The sequence below is a fragment of the Podarcis vaucheri genome, assembly GCF_965113315.1.
Source record: "Podarcis vaucheri genome assembly, chromosome: 1".
NCBI lineage: Eukaryota > Metazoa > Chordata > Lepidosauria > Squamata > Lacertidae > Podarcis > Podarcis vaucheri.
This window is the reverse complement of record NC_138759.1, coordinates 10047294-10067370: the sequence shown is the minus strand read 5'-3', so window position 1 is coordinate 10067370 and position 20077 is coordinate 10047294. Positions and strand designations below refer to the sequence as shown.

At 45.2% G+C, this 20077-nt stretch overlaps 1 protein-coding gene across 1 annotated transcript; it reads right to left on the bottom strand.

The window, feature by feature from the left end:
* Positions 1-926: 926 nt before the first annotated feature.
* SNAPC1 (small nuclear RNA activating complex polypeptide 1) lies at positions 927-19419 on the bottom strand. The gene is made up of 10 exons (XM_082219147.1): positions 19244-19419; positions 16694-16853; positions 16451-16591; positions 14444-14551; positions 11192-11350; positions 7102-7170; positions 6249-6311; positions 4660-4801; positions 2275-2376; positions 927-1236 (listed from the first exon to the last, which is right to left on the bottom strand). The coding sequence occupies exons 1-10, from the start codon at positions 19372-19374 to the stop codon at positions 1202-1204; spliced, it is 1110 nt and encodes a 369-aa protein (XP_082075273.1). The 5' UTR covers positions 19375-19419; the 3' UTR covers positions 927-1201.
* Between the last annotated feature and the right edge of the window lie 658 nt (positions 19420-20077).

Here is a 20077-nt window from a genome sequence, read left to right as displayed (position 1 = left end):
AGCAAAAATCACTCATGCCATCCAGGAAGAAAGAAAAACACAGCAGTACAAAGGAAACAGGTTTCTGATCAAATTTTTAACATTAGTTTCAGAAGCACTTGGGCTTGTAGCTAGTCCATATTAACAATTCAGTTTCCTTAACTTGCTTCATCGAAATGTCTGAAACACAGGCGTTCAAACAGACAATAAAAGGGTGGTTTGCAGACTGTCAATGTCTTGCAGGAGGTATTCAAATGCATACAGAACTTTAGGGTTGTTTTTTTTTTTGCAATTAAAGGGCTCTGTCACACCAGTACAACAAAGTCACTTTTTTAAAGAACTGACTTTTTGCTGATTGGAAAGTGACTGAGAAATGTTTTGAGAAGCGTGGGATGAACAAATGACTAGTGGAAAGAGATGTAAACACCTTGGAAGCAAATCAGGATAAATGCTCCTTGCTGTGCAAACTGCCCTGCAAAACATGTCAGAGGCAACGCTCAGCAAATAATCTAATCTCTGCATAAGCAAGAAAATTGGGGCACGTGTTCAATAAACAGGTCATCTGGAAGGGGTCCAAAGAGAGGCAGAAGAGAATTTTAAAGATTCCTTACACACCGCTGCTCCTCATTATTTTGCAGGCAAGTATCGAAAGGGCTTCGCTGTGCAATGTGCTATTAAGCAGTCAAGATGCTGCTGCCTGGAAAAATAGCACAAAACAGCCTGGGCATCGAAAGCTGCATAGTAGGAGAAAAATAAAAGAACAGCGCGTTCTTTCTAGAAAAGGAAGGCGGACTGGAAAAATGTCTTTACGAACAGGCCAAACTCCATATTTGTTAATTTATGTTTAATTTGGCTTGTCTGAAGTGTTTAAGAAGGCAGTCCTGGCCAACCTCACAGGCTTGTTGTGGGGATTAAATGAGGAGAGGGGAGAACCATGTATGATAATTTTATATACAATGCTAAACCTGAGAACCGTTTCTCAGCATTCGTGAGTCCCAGGGGCATGAAATCCCCTGTTCAGCACATCAAACTATTGCACGACACAGAACAAGTTTTCTTCACTTTGAGCTTTCCATAGAGGTGTTCTTCCTGCCTTCTTGAAATGAGAACAGGGGCGTGTGCAGTTTGCAGCGTGTCTTCAGGCCACTTGAACAGCCTCGTCCGCTAGCCGGAGGCACGTTCCCGTCAGGCAAAGCCAATTCACACCGTTTGGATTCTCCTCTCAACGAGCTCGCTTCCTCTTGCTGGGCATGAAGTCTGGCAAACAAGAGAAGGGAAAAGTGGCCATCGTCCAAGAAATCGCAAAAGGAAAAGGATTTAAGAAAGCCAAGCCTGAACAAGAAACATTTCTCAGTAAAGTTTTTAGGAAGAAATGGCGAGAAGAGGAAGGTTAGTTTGTATGACTTCCCACAACAAGGAATTGTTGTGGAATAATTTGGGAATTATAGGGACAGAGCTACCTAAATTGTATAGAAATTTATTTATGCATGCTACTACAGCAACAAGAATGTTACTTGCCCCAAAATGGAAAGAAGTGGAAGTCCCAGTAAAGGAAGAATGGATACAAAAACTTATGAAATAAGCAGAAATGGCGAAACTTGACAGAAGAAGAAATCAAGATAACAAACACTTTATAAAAGAATGGAAATGGTTTATTGAACATTTACAGATAAATTGTAAACAGAAAAAACATTGGCAGGATTATTGTAATAACCTGCAGTTTTGGAAGAGTAGATATTTATGGCAGATAATTAAATGAGTAAATTACAGTGGTGCCTCGCAAGACGAAAAGAGTCCGTTCTGTGATTCTCTTCGTCTAGCGGTTTTTTCATCTTGCGAAGCAAGCCCATTGACGGATTAGCGGATTAGCACTATTAGTGGCTTTTAGCGGCTTATCAGCTTACCGGATCAGCTGATAAGCCGTTTAGCGGCTTAGAAAAAGGGGGGGGAACCCGCAGGAACTCGCAAGACATTTTCGTCTTGCGAAGCAAGCCCATAGGAGATTCGCTTTGCAAAGCACCTCCAAAACGGAAAACTCTTTCGTCTAGCGAGTTTTCCGTCTTGCGAGGCATTCGTCTTGCGGGGCACCACTGTAAATGAATTCGGATATGCAGAAGATATGAAAAATAAATTTAAGGAACCGCAGAAAGAGGGGGAAGGAAAACAAATTTTGAAATGTTAAATGGATTGTAAAATTAATGAAATGTATAAATTTGAAAAGTATGAATAAAAAACTATTTAAAAAAAAGAGAAGAGGGAAGTTTGCTTGCACAACAAGGACACCCTCCAATGTACCTTCGTCACTAGGATGGTCAGTATCATCTTCCTCATCATCCTCTGCAATCACAGGCATACTCAGGTTCCCAGCGCTCTGCTCCTCTGTCAACTGCAACGTCCCTGCAAAGGCAACACCAATCTTGAAAAGGAACTGGTTTCCATTTCAGATCCACTTTTCTGTCTATAAGACACCCCCATGTATAAGACGTTGCTTATTTTTCAGGAGTCAAATTTAAGAAAATGGGGGGGTGTTGAGCTTTTTTTTTTTGAGGAGGATTTCCCAGGGTTGTTGAGCTTTGTGGGGGGGGGGGGGTTGCCAAAATTCCGCCTCCCGTCTGTCCCATCGCCAGCAGAAGCTGCCAATCACCCGCCCAACTGCCAGAGTGCCAGCCAATCAACACCACCCATTGACGCAGCAACCAATAACACGCACGCACATAGCTGCTGACAGCCACAGCAGCAACCAGTCAAACGTCCACCCTATGCACAACCACCACTTTTTACCATGGCAGAGACATCACCTTGCCGACAAAGGTCCATATAGTTAAAGCTATGGTTTTCCCAGTAGTGTTGTATGGAAGTGAGAGCTGGACCATAAAGAAGGCTAAACGCCGAAGAATTGATGCTTTGGAATTATGGTGCTGGAGTAGACTCTTGAGAGTCCCATGGACTGCAAAAAGATCAAACTTCTCCATTCTGAAGGATTACAGATAGGTAGCCGTGTTGGTCTGCCATAGTCAAAATAAAAAAATTCCTTCCAGTAGCACCTTAAAGACCAACTAAGTTAGTTCTTGGTATGAGCTTTCATGTGCATGCACACTTCTTCAGAACTGTACCTGTGTGCTCACTGGAAGGACAGATCCTGAAGCTGAGGCTCCAATACTTTGGTCACCTCTTGAGAAGAGAAGACTCCCTGGAAAAGACCCTGATGCTGGAAAAGATGGAGGGCACAAGGAGAAAGGGACGACAGAGGACGAGATGGTTGGACAGTGTTTTCGAAGCTACCAGCATGAGTTTGACCAAACTGCAGGAGGCAGTGGAAGACAGGAGTGCCTGGCGTGCTCTGGTCCATGGGGTCACGAAGAGTCGGACACGACTAAACGACTAAACAACAACAATGCATGGAAAAGTACCGTATGTCCTTGCCGGTCAGTTTTGCAGATGCGGTTAAACTCTTTCAGGACGCGGGTTTTTAACAAAAGGAGCCTAATAATGCAAAAGACTCTGCAGAGCATCTCTGTACTGATGGTATTTTGTGGGGAACAAAAAGATGGTCAGCGCCTAATAACCTTTTGTCTCAGTGATGCCACTGCCAGCACCAAAATGGACAGATCCAAGACATCTCCATGTTCACGAATGGAGGAGGAAAGTGCGGACTTCAGCACTTAACGGAGAAACTTGCGGAACAAAGGAAGGCAGGAAGGGGAAAGAAATAGGAAAAAGGACTGTAGAGAAAGGTGGCTTCCTTTGAGGACTCGTATGAACAAATACAAACTGATCTGGAATCGTAACGAGAATGGTTGTTGGGCAATGTATTTCATAGGTCGTGTGCTAATGAAGAGGGCGTGGAACGAGGTTGAGTTACAATAATACGGGAATATCAAACTGTAATTCTAAAAATTAAAAACAGCTTTTTAAAAAAAAATACAGGATACTCTCACTATATTCTGCTAATTGCTTGCATGGCTGCAGCCGATTGAATTCTCTTCCGATCTTCTGTTAAAGAGGAAGATGAACACGGTTCTTTCTTCCCCCTGCAAGTATCTTGGACCAACCATTTGTATATTTACGAACGTAGGAAGCTGTCTCATATAGATTCAGGCCACTGGGCCCCATCTAGCGCAGTATTGACTAAACAGTGGTTCGCTGGGATTTCAGATGGGACATTCCTAGCCCTAGTTAGAGACTAAACCTGAGACTTTTTGCGTGCAAAATATGCTGTACCCCAGAGCCATGGACTTTTATAAGCATTTGCAAAGTTTGAGAGGGTGGGGGAGGCGTTATAACACTTAGCATAGTAAAAGTAAGTGGTTTGCATAAAAGATAATAAAAAGGCAACAAAATTAAGTAAAAAATTCCCTGAAAATTAGATAAAACCTGTTCAAGGTGACTGCCAGTAGGCCACCCCATAATATCCACAAGATCATCAGAAGCACAATGGGCTGAAGGAGACAGCGGCAGGCGCACACACAAGACACTCACATCCCCTCCCCTATGGCAACCAGTCAAAAGATGCTCTTATCAAAGGATGGCCCTTCCCCGGAGCTGTTCATGGAGGCCTGTATAGCAACTGCACCAATTTCAGGAGTGAACATGTGTTATGTGAGAGCAGAGAATTACAACCCCCTCTCCCCTGCCCGACACACACAAACACACTTCTGTTTTGGAAAAGTGTATCCCTACCTCTGCTTTTCAGAGTTTCTTTCTTCCTCCTCGGCTGCAAACTTTTGCTGGCTTTCTTAGCCCTTGGCGATTTGGATTTCCCACGATCTGTTGATTCGGAAGACTCCAGCTTAACTTGGCGGTGCCGTCTTGATTTGGAAGCCTAAAACATTTGGGTTTTTTGGGGAAAAAAGAAATAAGCCAGAGAAGTAAATTAAGCAAGAAGGAAAACAAAATTTTAGTAGTGTGCATGGGGAAGGGGGGGAGAGACAATCAAATGAACTGCTTGGATCTTGCCATGCTTAATTCTGCCCCCTGTAATGTTGTCATATGCCATATTCATTAACAGAATGATCATGAAGGAAAGTTAGGAATTCAACCCCTTGGCACAGGGTAGGCATGGACTCATAACACACAAAGGGGGGGGGAATCCGGATTCTATTACCCACTAGTATTATACAACAGCAATTTCACTGTCACATGAAATCATGGATCTCTTATTGGTACTTCAAGGGAGCAGTGTTAAAATTGTTAAATCCCTCATCACTACCCTAATCAAATTTGCCCCTTCTCCCCATGGCTGGTTTTAAGCTTCAGAAAAAGATGTCAGAAATCCAATTGCAGATATCTAGTCTAGCTTGCCCTCAGTCACTGAGTTCTCCCTGTTGCATTTTAAATTCTGATCTTCCAGTGCTGCAAGTTTGCTAGTTGGCCACTGATCAATGCACTTAACTTACATAGGTGATTTTTTAAAAAAATAAAAATCACTTTTTAATATAACAGTGCACTCATATTTCAATATCAGTGCATGATATTGTGCAAAACTGTTGGACCCAACTAACTACAATTGGTACTTCTTAGGACTAACCTGTGAAAGACTGTGAGCTTTTCAAATTCCAGAACTTGGGTCATTTTTTCATCTCATCTTTAACTCAATAACACAGTCTGTTCTGTGTCATAGGCAACTAATATTGTCACGGGAACTGGGGTTGCTTGTGTGTAAACCTCTAGCTGTTCCAAACTGCTTACGGGTGGGTTGTGTCTTTCCCTGACTGAGCAGCCTGGGTGCTGCTGCTGCTCAGTCGCTCAACGAATCCGTGAGTGGGTGTCTTCTAAATTTCCTCCAGCATAAAAGCTCCTTGACGGACAACCTCCGCCTCGCCTCTCTGCGCGTAACCCTTCTGCGCAGAGTGGGCGTGCCCAGTGGTGCCCCTCCACTCTCTTCACTGCCTTCAGTGCCAGAGTCTCGGAGTCTATCCTCCGAGATGCTTTCTCCCTCTTCCTTCTTCCTGGTGTCACCTGGACATTCTTCCCCAGATGACGCTCTCTCTCTACCCTTACTCGTTCCTTCTTCTGCAGAATCGGGAAGCACCGCATCTCCCCTCTGCTCCGATGTCAGTTCCCTGACAAATATATATTATAACTTATACTGCATTAACATATCCTCAATACATGCATCAATAAAATAAATCAGAACAAGGAGTAGTAAGAGATATGTAATTTTTCATCATACAGAAAAGTAAAGAAGGTACTAAGGAGAGTCATATATTTTAACTTAGAACCCATTATTGCGATGGAGGAGAATTTCCTGATATTCCCTTCACACTTACTTGAACAACTGCAGAGTAAGATTTGGATTTGATGTCGGCTAACGCTCTGGCTCTTTCAAATCCCTGGAAAAGAAAAGACTTTTAGCATTGCCTCGCCCAGGCCTAGACAATGGCACAGTTCCTACACCTGACGCTTTTGCCCTGAGATTCCAGGTATCACAATAAGGACCGTAATTTTCCGTGTACAAGACGAAAATTGGGGGTCGTCTTGAACACCGAACATGGGCATCTGGGGAAATTTTAAAAAGATTTAAGCATATGTCCGGGATTTTGGCTTGGGGGGGCTGAGGCGGTCCCTCCTGCTGCTGTCCCCCCTTTCTCCCCGCCTCACCCCCGGGCTGCTGGCTGGCGACTGGCTCAACCACCGGATCAAGAACAGATGCCGCCGCCACTGCTGACAGCTGCCTCAGCTACCTCTCCTTGCCCTTCTTTCCCTCCTCCCTTCCCAAACTCCCACCCTGCCTCCAGCCCGCTCACCACCTTCCTCAACTCAGTTTGCTTGACGGCATGGCCTGATGCAGAGTGGTCGCTGCCTTTCCCCGGCTCTTCCTTGGCATCCTGCTTGGGCGCCTGCTTCCCCGCAGCAGCAGCAGCCGCAACCAAGGGGGAGCGTGTGGTCCCCCCCCCCAGTCGCTGCCTTTGCTTCTGCACCACAGCAAACTGCATGCATCTCATGATGGAAACTTTGAGGGCGATGACCCCCCAAAAAAGATCAACAACTTGCTGCTGCCAATCATCCAGATTTTCACTTCTATTTTAGGGTTTCATTTTCTTAATTTTGGGTTCAAAAAAATAAGGGTCGTCTTATACACGGGGGGCGTCTTAGACATGGAAAAATACGGTATTTCCTTACCTCTGTCCCTTGCGAAGGACCCTCCTTTTCATTCGTCCCTTCTTCGCCCACAGTGGCCAAGGCCGGCTCCTGGAAAGGGCAAGACATTCCACAGGGATGAAGACTGAAATATGGAGGCCTTGGTCTAGAACAGCGGCTCCCACTAGCCCCTTGGTCCCATGAACCAAGTGCTCCCCTCCCTTCCCTATGAAAGGCGTTATTCAGAACAGCAGTTTGCACGACCCACTGCGGATAATAATCCTTGCATTGCGGAGGGTTGGACCAGAAGTCCCTTTCAACTCTACAATTCTACGAATAGCACAATAAAATTCAAATCTGTAACAATTAATTGCACACTTATTAAAACCCAATTAAAATCCAGTATACCTGAAGGAGCGTCTGCACCCCCATCGTTCTGCCCGGACACTGAGATCCAGCGCCAAGGGCCTTCTGGTGGTTCCCTCGCTGCGAGAAGTGAGGTTACAGGGAACCAGGCAGAGGGCCTTCTCGGTAGTGGCACCAGTCCTGTGGAACACCCTCCCATCAGATGTCAAAGAAATAAACAACTACCGTATATACTTGAATATAAGCCAACTTTTTCAGCATATTTTTAATGCTGAAAAAGCCTCCCTCGGCTTATACTCAAGTGAGGGGGTAGCGGCGGAGGGATGAGTGGCAAGAAAGGAGCCCTTTCTCGCTGCTCGTCCCTCCACCGCCGCCCGCAAGGGAGCTGTGCTGTGCCTCTCCCAACCAGGTTCCTATGCCTGCGCTTGCGAGCGGCAGAGGGAGCCCTTTCGGGCTGCTCCTTCCTCCTCAGAAAGGAGCCCTTTCAGGCAGCTCCTTCCTCCTCTGCCACCTTTGCTGCTGTCGGCAGTGGCAGAGAAGGAACGAGCAGCCTGAAAGCAGCCCTTTCAGGCTGCTTGTTCTTACTCCTCCGCTGCCACCGCCACCAGGTTTGTGGTGTGGTGAACCGGCTTATACTCGAGTCAATAAGTTTTCCCAGTTTTTTGTCCTGAAATTAGGTGCCTCGGCTTATATTCAGGTCTGCTTATACTCAAATATATACAGTATCTGCCTTTGAGAAGACATCTGAAGGCAACCCTGTTTAGGGAAGTTTTTAATGTTTAATGTTTTACCGTGTTCTTAATATTCTGTTGGAAGCCGCTCAGAGTGGCTGGGGAAACCCAGCCACATGAGCGGGGTATAACTAAGTTCATTCATTCATTCATTCTTAGAACTACCGTAGTTTTCGCTCCATAACACGCGTTTTTTTCCTCCTAGAAAGTAAGGGGAAATGTCTGTGCGTGTTACGGAGCGAATGCTTCCCTCCTCCGTGGTTTCCAGCGGGAGAAGAGCCGCTGAATGGGGAGGAGAGAGGGACAGAGTGCCTGCTTCTTTAAAGGAGCAAAGCGAGAGGGGAGAGGAGCCGCTTACACTCGTGTAAGCGGCTCCTGTCCGGTTGGCTCCTTTAAAGCAAGCAGGTTCTGCTTCTCTCCCTCCTCCCCACTCAGCGGCTCTTCTCCCCTCTCGCTCTTTCAGCTCGCTAAGGGGGGAGGGGAGGGAGAGAAGCAGAGCCTGCTTGCTTTAAAGGAGCAAAGTGGGAGAGGAGCCGCTTACAGGAGTGTAAGCGGCTCCTGTCCGGTTGGCTCCTTTAAAGCAAGCTGGCTCTCTGTATCTCTTTCCTCTCACTTTGCTGGAAACAGCAGGCAAGATTTTCAGTGTCCTCCCGCTTTGCTTTTCAGCTCGCTAAGGGTGGGGGGGGGAGGGGGAGGAGGGAGAGAAGCAGAATGTGCTTGCTTTAAAGGAGCCTACCGGACAGGAGCCGCTTACACTCGTGTAAGTGGCTCCTGTCCGGTAGGCTCCTTTAAAGCAAGCAGGCTCTCTGTCCCTCCAGCAAAGTTTTTCAGCTCGCTAAGGAGGGAGAGAAGCAGAACCTGCTTGCTTTAAAGGAGCCTACCGGACAGGAGCCACTTACACTCGTGTAAGCAGCTCCTGTCCAGCAGGCTCCTTTAAAGCAAGCAGGCTCTCTGTCCCTTCAGCAAAGTTTTTCAGCTTGCTAAGGGGGGAGGGGGAGAGAAGCAGAGCCTGCTCCACGTGTGTTCCTTGTCCCTTGAGTGCTTTTCCTTCCCTCCACTTAAAACGTGGTTACAAAGCACAGATCCACATGGATCCTCAGGATTTTTGCACTGGGTCACCCCAAATTCACCATCAGGTCACATAGCATGTCCATGGCTACAGTTTGTACCAAAAAAAATTACGCACCCACTGTTGCCTTGGGCCGCAAAGGTGCAAAAACATTGTTACAAACATGGATCCTCAGGATTTTTGCATTGGGCTACCCCAAACTCACCGTCAGATCACATGTCTGTGGCCACAGTATGAACCACAAAAATCATACATCCACTGTTTCGTTTAGAATATTTTTTTTCTTGTTTCCCTCCTCTAAAAACTACATGCGTGTTATGGTCGGGTGCGTGTTATAGAGCGAAAAATACGGTAGTTTAATGAATTCAACGGCACTGATCAGCTTGATCCAGTGATACAAGCTTTTCAAAGTCTGATAGTCATTTACATTTCCAACAAGTTCCCCCCCCAATGCTTAGTGCCCCCCTAGGTGACCCCGCTGCTCCCCAGGGGGTAATACTGCCCACTTTGGGAGGCAAAGGGTTAAAGTAACGTACTCCTAGAGATCTGAGGAAGCGTGCAATGAGCACTGTGCATCAAATTTAATACAGACAGAACACACCCCTTCATCTGTTCTGCATAGGTGTCTTGGCTATTCACATATGACCAATGAACTGGCTCTCTCATCTGCTTGGAAAACAGGCTGTTCTCTTGTCCTGTTTACACAAGCATCATGCAACAATGGCAGCTGTAGGCCCAAGTGGAGCTCTCTAGATCTACCCGTTCTTCGCTCCCCACAACAAGACACAGCACAAAGATTGCCTCTGCAACAATCCAAACAAGTGTGTAATTCACACACCCCTATATTGTCCCCATTAGCTTCTAGATCTAATGTTTATTGGGTTTCCCCCCAAAATTGATTTTTGAATTATGAATTTATTGTTATTCACGTTTTATACTGTATTTCATGCTGTTTTTTGTTGCATCAATTAAGTGTTTTAAATTTGTTGTTAGCTGCCCTGAGCCCGGTTTTCTGAACCGGGAAGGGCAGGGTATAAATAAAAATTTATCATCATTATTACTATTATTATTATTATTATTAGTGAGGAGATTTCACCCCTCCCATACCCAAGAATCTCTGACCATCTCCTGATGGTCTCTGCTGACTCTCCAGAGAGGAGGAAGCGTGTCCTGCCTATCTACTTATTCTGCCCAGCAACATCTCTCTGTGTGTGAGAGAGAGTCAGTCAGTGTATCGGAGAAAGTGAGAGTGTTGGAGATCCTAGAGATAAGATTGCTGCTAAGTGCAGCTGCAGACTCTCAGTGTAGCATTGATTTATGCTTAGAATATTCAGCTCTGTATATAGTTTTGTATCATAGTTGTAGTTACAGAATAAAAGGAAGATATTCTACAGAGCTGCTCTCCGAGTGGTTTATACTCTGCAAGACTCTGCAAAACTCTGCTGCACAACGACTGAATTATTGAGACAGTGAATCCAGTGCTCTCAGCTCTAAGCTGTGAGTCCACAGCACTGTGACCTGTTCCTGCGAGAAGGAGGTCTCTGGCGGTGCTACCCAGCTCGCCTAGCCCAGTCGGGGTTGAGGTACAAGAGTCCAGTTGGTACACTGGCTCTAGGGCGATGCTGACAATTAGATGCCACCCAAACACAACATAAATTTATACTGTTTGGCACTCCACAGCGAGAGCCCTCCAATCTGCGTTGCTCTTGCATCATCAGTGTGTCAGGATTCCACAGAAACAGAGGGAAATAATGCGCAAAAGCCAACAACTAAAAGGCAAATCTCCTCAGTTCAGCTCTCTGTTCTGCACAGACCTGCGTTTGACCCTAAACTACTTAAGGCTTTTGGTTAGGATAGGCTGGACATGTTTAAAAGTGCAGCACGAGCCGCAAAGGGAGAAATGGTTTTCCAATCACCCACACAAGCTTCAACAGCACACAAGCAAACAAAAGACGAAGCCACCTACCGCTTTGTTCTTCTGCCACTCTTGATGCTCCAAAATGATGTTCTTGAAATTGTCTATGAAGTCGTCTTTAATCAGATTAAGAGCCTTGTCCGGCTGGGACTGGTCCTCAGAGATCAGGCACTTCATCTTTTGGTAGTGGTCGTGAATGTTCTTAGCTTCCTTAAAATGTAAATAAATATATTGACCGGCAGGAAGGCTTTGGAAGCCAAAGTGAAACTTAACCACTGAAGACTTTGAAAGATTGCAACAGAATGCTCTCCCCGCAGGGAAATTAGCCTGGCGCCTTCATTATACACCTTAGGCTCCAGGCAAACGTTCCTTTTTAACCAGGCCTTTGGTTGATCTGATTTACATTCTATGCACTTTTTAAATGTGGGGGTTGGGGGGGGTTATTGGGGTGTTGTTTTTTATTTTGATTATATATATTGTGGTTTTATATTTTTATTTTGTTTTGTGAGCTGCCCTGAAACTTCTGGGTATAGGGTGGTATATAAATTTAATAAATCATCATCATCATCTGACTTTCTTCACTCATGTTTTATTCTGGATTGTTTTATTTGATATTTTACTGTGTTTTAAACCACATTGAGATTTTCTCTTAGATTTCTTAGATCTCTCTTAGATTTCTCTTAGAAATATAAAGCAGTATAGAAATGAAATGAGTTAATATTATTATTACTATTACTATTCTTGATTAAATTTATATATAGCTCTATACCCACAGGTCTCAGGGCAGTTCACAAGATAAAAATCCCAATATAAAAAACACAAAATACATAATCAAAATAAAAACAAGAACAACCCAATAACCCCCCCCAAAAAAAAAAATCAGAGGGGGGAAATAAAATTTAAAACACACAATATTTGTAATAAACATTTAAAAATAAGCACCCATTAGGTATCGTCATGGAGTAGATTAAAAGATAAATTTAACTGGCTTTCAGATCAAAGCCATTTAGCCATTAGTTTTTTCCCCAATTGTAACCATTCATAGAAGCTCTTTGATCCAGTGGAGACTTCCAGGAAGGGGCGCTGGGAGGCAATTTTCTATCATTCCCTCTTCCTTCTGCAGCCCCTACCCCCATCCCCAAATCTGATCCAAGGGTTGGGGAAACCATTGGGACAGCATTTAGTGGGAGTAGGGAAGGTGGCATTGAGGGCTGTGAGAGAAAGGTGGAATTTGCAAAAACTGCCTCCTAATAATAGTACAGGCGTACCTTGGATCCCGAACGCCTTGCGACTCGAACGCTTTGGCTCCCGAATGCCGCAAACCCGGAAGTGAATGTTCCAGTTTGCGAATGTTCTTTGGAAGCCGAACATCCGATGCGGGTTCCACGGGTTCTGATTGGCTGCAGGAAGCGGCTGCAGCCAATCGGAAGCCGCGCCTTGGTTGTTGGAACATTTTCAGAAGTTGAACGGACTTCTGGGACGGATTCTGTTCAACTTCCGAGATAGCTGCAAACCAGGAAAAGGCAGGAGAGAGCTGGAGAGTCCTTGTGGCTCGCGAGGAGACCCTCCCTCGAAGCCTGAAGAGGACTGAGGGCAGAGGAAGCCCTGAAGAAACCCAGAAGGGCAGAGAGGCTTTGTTTAGACTGCTCAGCCTCCCCGTCTAGCAGCTAGCGCAGGGGTCAGCAAACTTTTTCAGCAGGCGGCCGGTCCACTGTCCCTCAGACCTATATTTTGAAAAGAATGAATTCCTATGCCCCACAAATAACCCAAAGATAAAAGCACACATTCTACTCATGTAAAAACACCAGGCAGGCCCCACAAATAACCCAGAAATGCATTTTAAATAAAAGGACTCATTCTACTCATATAAAAATACTCTTGATTCCCAGACCGCCTGCAGGCGGATTTAGAAGGCGATTGGACCAGATCTGGCCTGCAGGCCTTAGTCTGCCTACCCATGAGCTAGTGCATGTGGTATTGAAGCAGCAGTAGCTACTGCTTTGCAATGCATCCTAAAACCACTTCCAGAGCTCCGACTCTAGTTGGAGAGAGAGTTGTAGGGAGGGAGAGCAGGGGAGAAATAGGTACGACTGTATTAGTTGTAATGAATACTGTATTAGTATTCTGCTCTGGTCAGACCTCACCTGGAGTACTGTGTCCAGTTCTGGGCACCACAATTCAAGAAGGACACTGACAAACTGGAACGTGTCCAGAGGAGGGCAACCAAAATGGTCAAAGGCCTGGAAACGATGCCTTATGAGGAACGGCTAAGGAAGCTGGGCATGTTTAGCCTGGAGAAGAGGAGGTTAAGGGGTGATATGATAGCCATGTTCCAATATATAAAAGGATGTCACATAGAGGAGGGAGAAAGGTTGTTTTCTGCTGCTCCAGAGAAGCGGACACGGAGCAATGGATCCAAACTACAAGAAAGAAGATTCCACCTAAACATTAGGAAGAACTTCCTGACAGTAAGAGCTGTTCGCCAGTGGAATTTGCTGCCAAGGAGTGTGGTGGAGTCTCCTTTTTTGGAGGTCTTTAAGCAGAGGCTTGACAACCATATGTCAGGAGTGCTCTGATGGTGTGTCCTGCTTGGCAGGGGGTTGGACTTGATGGCCCTTGTGGTCTCTTCCAACTCTATAATTCTATGATGAATGGCGCTTTTCTCAGCATTCTCCATTACCAGCAGCCTGGAGCAGATGTAACAATGATCTCCAATCCATTCCAGTATATCCGAGTGGGTTCTTCAAACCCCAGTTGGCTTCAGTTACAAGGACAACCATGGTTAGCTGAAGCACAGTTATGATGCTACAATAATATTAAAGTAAAATATGAAATGAATGGAAGGACATACAAATGAGGAGAGAGGGGCACGTCAGCCCTTTGTATATCCCTATGTGCCTAACGATGATTATGAGATTGAGAAGGCTGTGTCTGCACCACATTCACAGAACACACACACACAAAATGATTTTTAAAATAAATGCTAGATTGGATTTTCCCTAGGACGGAGAGATCCAACAGGAAAACTAAGAGCTGCGCTTCCTGTTCCTGAGCATGCATATGTATTAATCAAAAATGCAACTCAAATAAAAGTAATTCTTTGCAACCCCAACACATAGGAGGGTTTGCGGGTGGTATTTAAATTTGTTACACCTTCCATGTGGTTGTGGCATCACCGTCTGTGCATGAAGGGACAGAACGGCCCCTGGAACAGGGCGACATTGCTAAATCAGCAGGCTGGGCCACCTGAGAGATGCTGCAGCACAAACGGCAGAAACGTTAAGAGCATGATGCGTACTCCACCTCTAAGAAGTCATCCGGCTTAAGCATGGCAACTCGGTCGTCCGGATCCCTGAACTCGCTCCTGGTCTCCGTCTTCTCCTGCATGTTCTTCTTAGTCCTAAAGGAAAGCTAGAAAGAGGTGGTTGTGTCAGGATAAAAGCGGAAAGGAAAACTGGATGAGCAAACGAAAGTGAAATGCCACTGAGATTTCAAGAAGGTAAGAAACCTAGGCAGAAATCACCTAACCAGCCCCGTCAGTGGAAGCCCTGACCCCAGGGTGGATAAAAATCAAATATTTTTAAAATAAAAAGTAAAAAAAAATGGATTTTTTTAAAATTTAAATTGGATTTTTTTTATTTAAATTGGTTTTTTAAAATAAAATGCTTTTGGAGGAAAAATCTTTCTATAGTTTTCTGTTTAAGTTACATTATAGTCCAAAGTGCTAAAACTCAGTCTAAGGTTTTTTTTAAAAAAAAGTTTGACCACATCAGTTATTGATACATATGCTATAATGTTATTGTTTTAGTTAAATAAATTGTTTAAATTGTTATGAAGAAAATTATTGTTTTTCTCCTTCCAATACAGTGCAGCAGAAAAGTTGACCAAATATAAACAGTTAACTTATTAAACCTCACAATAATTTCATAAATATCTGTCTATGTATTTCTAATAGTATAACCAAACCAGTAATTTTTGATATAACTGTAGAAACTGTAGCGGAAGCCCTGAAGAAACCCAGAAGGTTTCCCTGCCTAGCAGCTAGTGCAAGGGTCAGCAAGCTTTTTCAGCAGGGGGCCGGTCCACTGTCCCTCAGTCTTTGTGGGAGGCCGGACTATATATTTTTTTTTGGTGGGGGGGAAAGAACGAATTCCTATGCCCCACAAATAACACAGAGATAGAAGTACACATTCTACTCATGTAAAAACACCATGCAGGCCCCACAAATAACCCAGAGATGCATTTTAAATAAAAGGACGCATTCTACTCATATAAAAATACGCTGATTCCCAGACCGCCTGCGAACCAGATTTAGAAGGCGATTGGGCCAGATCCGGCCCCTGGGCCTTAGTTTGCCTACCCATAAGCTAGCGCTGCTGAATCCTAAATCCAGTTCCAGAGCTTCGACTCTAGTTGGAGAGAGAGTTGTAGGGAGGGAGAACAGAAGAGCAGGGGGGAAATGGGCGCTTTCAGCAAGGGTCTGCAAACTTTGTCAGCACTCTGTCCACTGTCCCTCAGACCTTGTGGGGGGCTGGACTATATTTGGGGGGGGGAATGAACGAATTCCTATGCCCCACAAATAACCCAGAGGTGCATTTTAAATAAAAGGACACATTCTACTCATGTAAAAACACGCTGATTCCAGGACTGTCCACACGCTGGATTTGGAAGGCGAATGAGCCGGATCCGGCCGCCGGGCCTTAGTTTGCCTACCCATGGCTTAGAGCAGCAGTTCTCAACCTGTGGGTCCCCAGATGTTGTTGGACTACAACTCCCATCATCCCTGAGCTCTGGCCTTGCTAGCTAGGGGTGATGGGAGTTGTAGTTCAACAACATCTGGGGACCCACAGGTTGAGAAAGGCTGGCTTAGAGGCTTTTTAGAGGGTGCTCCCCACTTACGCGATTTTTGCTTATGCATGCGGGGGTGAGGGGCTCGGAAGGTGACACCCACGTACATGGGGATGATGCCTGAACGATTTTGCTAATATCATTCCACTAACTCGGTCCTGGAGGTTTTGCTGAACATGATCAGAAGGGACCAGCTGGTTAAAGGGGTACAGGTCGGAGCTAAACAGTACAAATTGAGGGCATTTGCAGATGACTTGGTACTTACATTACAAGAGCCAGACACTAGTACTAAGAGAGTCTTAGAACTAATTCAAGAGTTTGGTCAAGTTGCAGGATTCAAACTGAATAAACTAAAAACCAAGGTATTAGAGAAAAACTTAACAGTTACTGAAAGGGAGAGGTTCCAGAATGAAACAGGTTTAACTGTGGCTAAGAAAGTGAAATATCATTCCGCTAACTCACAAATTTAGGCATTGCTGTGAAATGGAATGCTCTGTCCATCCGAAGCTTCCGGAAGACATAGGCAGCGTCGTAATGCTGAGCATCTAACAGTTCCTGTTGGAATTTCATGACTTCAGCCCAGTCTTTGAGCGCGACCCTGATCTGAAGAAACAAACACAGGCACGTCTTCAAATTCAAGTCAGAAAAACACAACCTAAAAGCACCTATTAAAAGCCCATAAGCGAACGCAAGCAGGAATTATACCTTTTGCTTTGGTTGGCACAACTGCGTATTGTACAACCCATACAGAAGATAAAGGGCACCAACTCGGATCTGGAAGGTGTAGGGAGGAAAGAAGTACGGCCACACCAACGCCAAAGCTTCCTTGGTGAACTTTATCTGCTCCGGAGTCCTTATTTTACCACTAGGATGAAAAAAGAAATGATACAGCATGGCATTTGTCAATCCCACCAGTTATACGTCAAGAAAATACTACATCAATGATGACAGAAGAGGAGGGTCAGTGCTCAAGGGTTTAAGCAGGTTGCCCCAGGTTGCCCCAGCCTTGTTCTAAAAGCCCTAGACCAAAATCAGATGCTTAGAAAGTTGGGACCATTTTAATCCGTTCTAGTATTTTTATATTTTGTACGTTTTAAAGTAGGCTGGTGAATTTTTCTCTATTTAACTGTTTTATCTCTTTGTAAGCCACTTTGAGGTTTTATATCGTTAAGCGTTGAAATAAATAAAACTAACAAATAAAGCTAAAATGATATAAATGAAATAAAACATAGCATTGCTTGGGGGGTGGTTAGTGGTTTGTTTTGTTCTTTTTCCTGATTTTATAATGTATTTTGTGTTTTCACCTTGTATTTCAATGTTGTCAGCCACCCTGAGATCTATGAAGGGTGGTATAAGAATGTAAATAACAATAATAATAATATTAATAATAATAATACTTTTACATCCTACCCTTTTTTCCAAGGAGTTCAAGGTAGAATACATTATTCCCTTTCCCCGCCCTCCTCCTTTAATCCCCACAACAGCCCTGTGAGGTTGGCTTCCTGGGGGGGCAGTCACCCCCGGTGAACTTCATGGCCCAGTGGGAATTTGAACGTGGTCTCCCAGGTCCCAGTCAGACATTCCTAACCCAGCCTTTCCCAACCTTGGGTCACCAGATGTGGTTGGCCTACAACTCCCATCATCCCTAGCTATCAGGACCGGTAGTCTGGGAAGATGGGAGTTGTAGTCCCACGTTGAGAAAGGCTGTTCTTACCACTAAACTTGAGAATCACAGAACTGTAGAGTTGGAAGGGACCCCCAAGCATCATCTAGTCCAGGCATAGGCAAACTTGGCCCTCCAGATGTTTTGGGACTACAACTCCCATCATCCCTAGCTAACGGGACCAGTGGTCAGGGATGATGGGAATTGTAGTCTCAAAACATCTGGAGGGCTGAGTTTGCCTATGCCTGATCTAGTCCAACATCCTGCAATACAATGTTAACGTTTTAGGGTTTTGTTTTGTTTTTAAAAATGTATGTTTTCAAAGTAGGTTTGTTAATTTTTTCAGAATGCATTGTTTTACTCTTTTTTGTAAACGGGGTATAAATAGATATAATAACAACAACAACATCAGCATCAGCATCTGAACAACACACCACTGGCTGGCTCCTGGTCAGGGACAGTGAGAACCACAGGAAAGGCTGGCCCAAAGTATTTTGGCACCTGAGACTAACCAGTGTGGAGGGGGGAGTGAAGATCTACACCAGTAAGGTGGTACCTCAGGTTAAGAACTTAATTCGTTCTGGAGGTCTGTTCTTAACCCGAAACTGTTCTTAACCTGAGGCACCACTTTAGCTAATGGGGCCTCCCGCTGCAGCCGCACAATTTCTGTTCTCATCCTGAAGCAAAGTACTTAACCCAAGGTACTATTTCTGGGTTAGCGGAGTCTGTAACCTGAAGCGTATGTAACCCGAGGTACCACTGTACTTCCAAACTTGAGTCGCCAGCTGTTTTTTTTGGACTACAACTCCCATCATCCCTAGCTTGCCGGACCAGTAGTCAAGGATGATGGGAACTGTTGTAAAAAAAAACACAACACACACAGTTAGTGACCAAAGTGAACTGCAACTAAAGAATCATGGCAAGAAAAATTGATGGACTATGCAGAACTGGCAAAATGACGTACAAACTACGGGACAAGGATAACTGTGACTTTAAAGATGAATGGGAACCCTTTACAAAGTATCTGAAGACGCAACAAAGTGAACTGGACTCCTGGGCTGGCTTTGAATAAACATTCACAAACTTTTTGTTGATCATAATCAGCTAAATAGTTTGAGGATCTATACAACTGTGTAACCTGCAGAAAACAGCATTTTTAGAGAAATCAAAGACTGGAACTGAGGGAAGTCGGCAGGTGGGGGTGGGCGGGTTCCGCGGGGGGAGGGAGAGGCAGGGGAAATAAGGATTATATGTTTTGTTTTAATTTTGAATAAAAAAGTTATTTTTTTAAAAAAGTTTGGGGAACCCTGATCTACATTAAGGGCAAGGACGGGGGCGAAAGATCTGCACTGGGATCCGCTGCCCCTGTGGATACCGCCCGAATGTAGGATTGGAAGGGGACCCCCAAAGGTCATCCAGCCCAACCCCGCCTTGCAATGCAGCGTTCGCAGCTGACCAAACCTGACTTTCCTACCCACCCACCCAGCCTGCAGTGCAGGACCTTCAGCTCAATTGCTTCAGCCCAACCCCCTTCTTGGAAGGGGCGGCAAAGGGGTGCAGGCACTCTGCCCATGCCCAGAGGCCCCGCTCACTAGAAGATGGTGTGGAAGCGCAGCTCCCTCCACAGCGAGGCGAAGTCCTCGAAGCGGACGCTCTCGGCCTGCTGGAAGCTGCTGAGCAGAGCCTCGCAGTCCGTCTTCAGGCCCGGCCAGGCGGCGGCCATGGTCACCCTCGCCGCCGCCGCCTCCTCTCAGCACTGGCGTCCCCACTGCGCGTGCGCGCTGCACGCTTGTTGTGGCGCGAGGAGAGAACGGGAAAGGTTAACCTCGCCGCTGCCGCTCTCGAAATAACTCCAGGAAGACGCGCTAGCTATGTCCGTGTTGCCCTTTTAAGAGTCGAGCTCGCGGAAGCGGAGGTGGGCGACTACAGCCAATCAGAGCCACGGTTTAGCTGCTCGCTCCGCCCCTTCACTGAACTCCCGCCTTCTTTCTACTTCGGCTCTTTGGTTGAGTCTGAGGCTCCTTAGCCCCGCCTCTGGGCGATGGTTTAAAAGGGTGTTGGGAGCCGGCAGTAGCAGTTGCAAATAAGGTTGCTTTTTTTTTTTATAAAAGAGCCGCCTCTATAACTAGCCGAATGAGCTTTTGGTGTTTTATCAACCTATGTGTTTTTATTTCTTTGTTAGCAAAATTTGCATCTGCTTGACTGCAGAGAAAACCTCAACGCGGTTTTACAAAAAAAAAAAAAGTTGAAGGAAGACGTCAGCACTGAAAAATGTACAACCATAATTTAAATATACAGAAAACCTTTTTAAAAACCCACAATAGAATAGACTTAAAACAAATTAACAACACGCAAACTTTCTAAACGTCTGGGTTTTAAAGTACAGTTGTAAATTCTTCTTGCTTTCCTTGGTTTTTTGCTTTTTG

Excerpts from the sequence above, each read along its gene's own strand:
- SNAPC1 (XM_082219147.1), bottom strand. The coding sequence starts at position 19,374 with ATGGCCGCCGCCTGGCCGGGCCTGAAGACGGACTGCGAGGCTCTGCTC. Across the intron at positions 14,552-16,450 it reads TCACAGCAATGCCTAAATTT|CTTTCCTTTAGGACTAAGAA; the intron begins GTGAGTTAGCGG and ends ACCTCTTTCTAG. Across the intron at positions 7,171-11,191 it reads AGTGGCAGAAGAACAAAGCG|GAGCCGGCCTTGGCCACTGT; the intron begins GTAGGTGGCTTC and ends TGCCCTTTCCAG.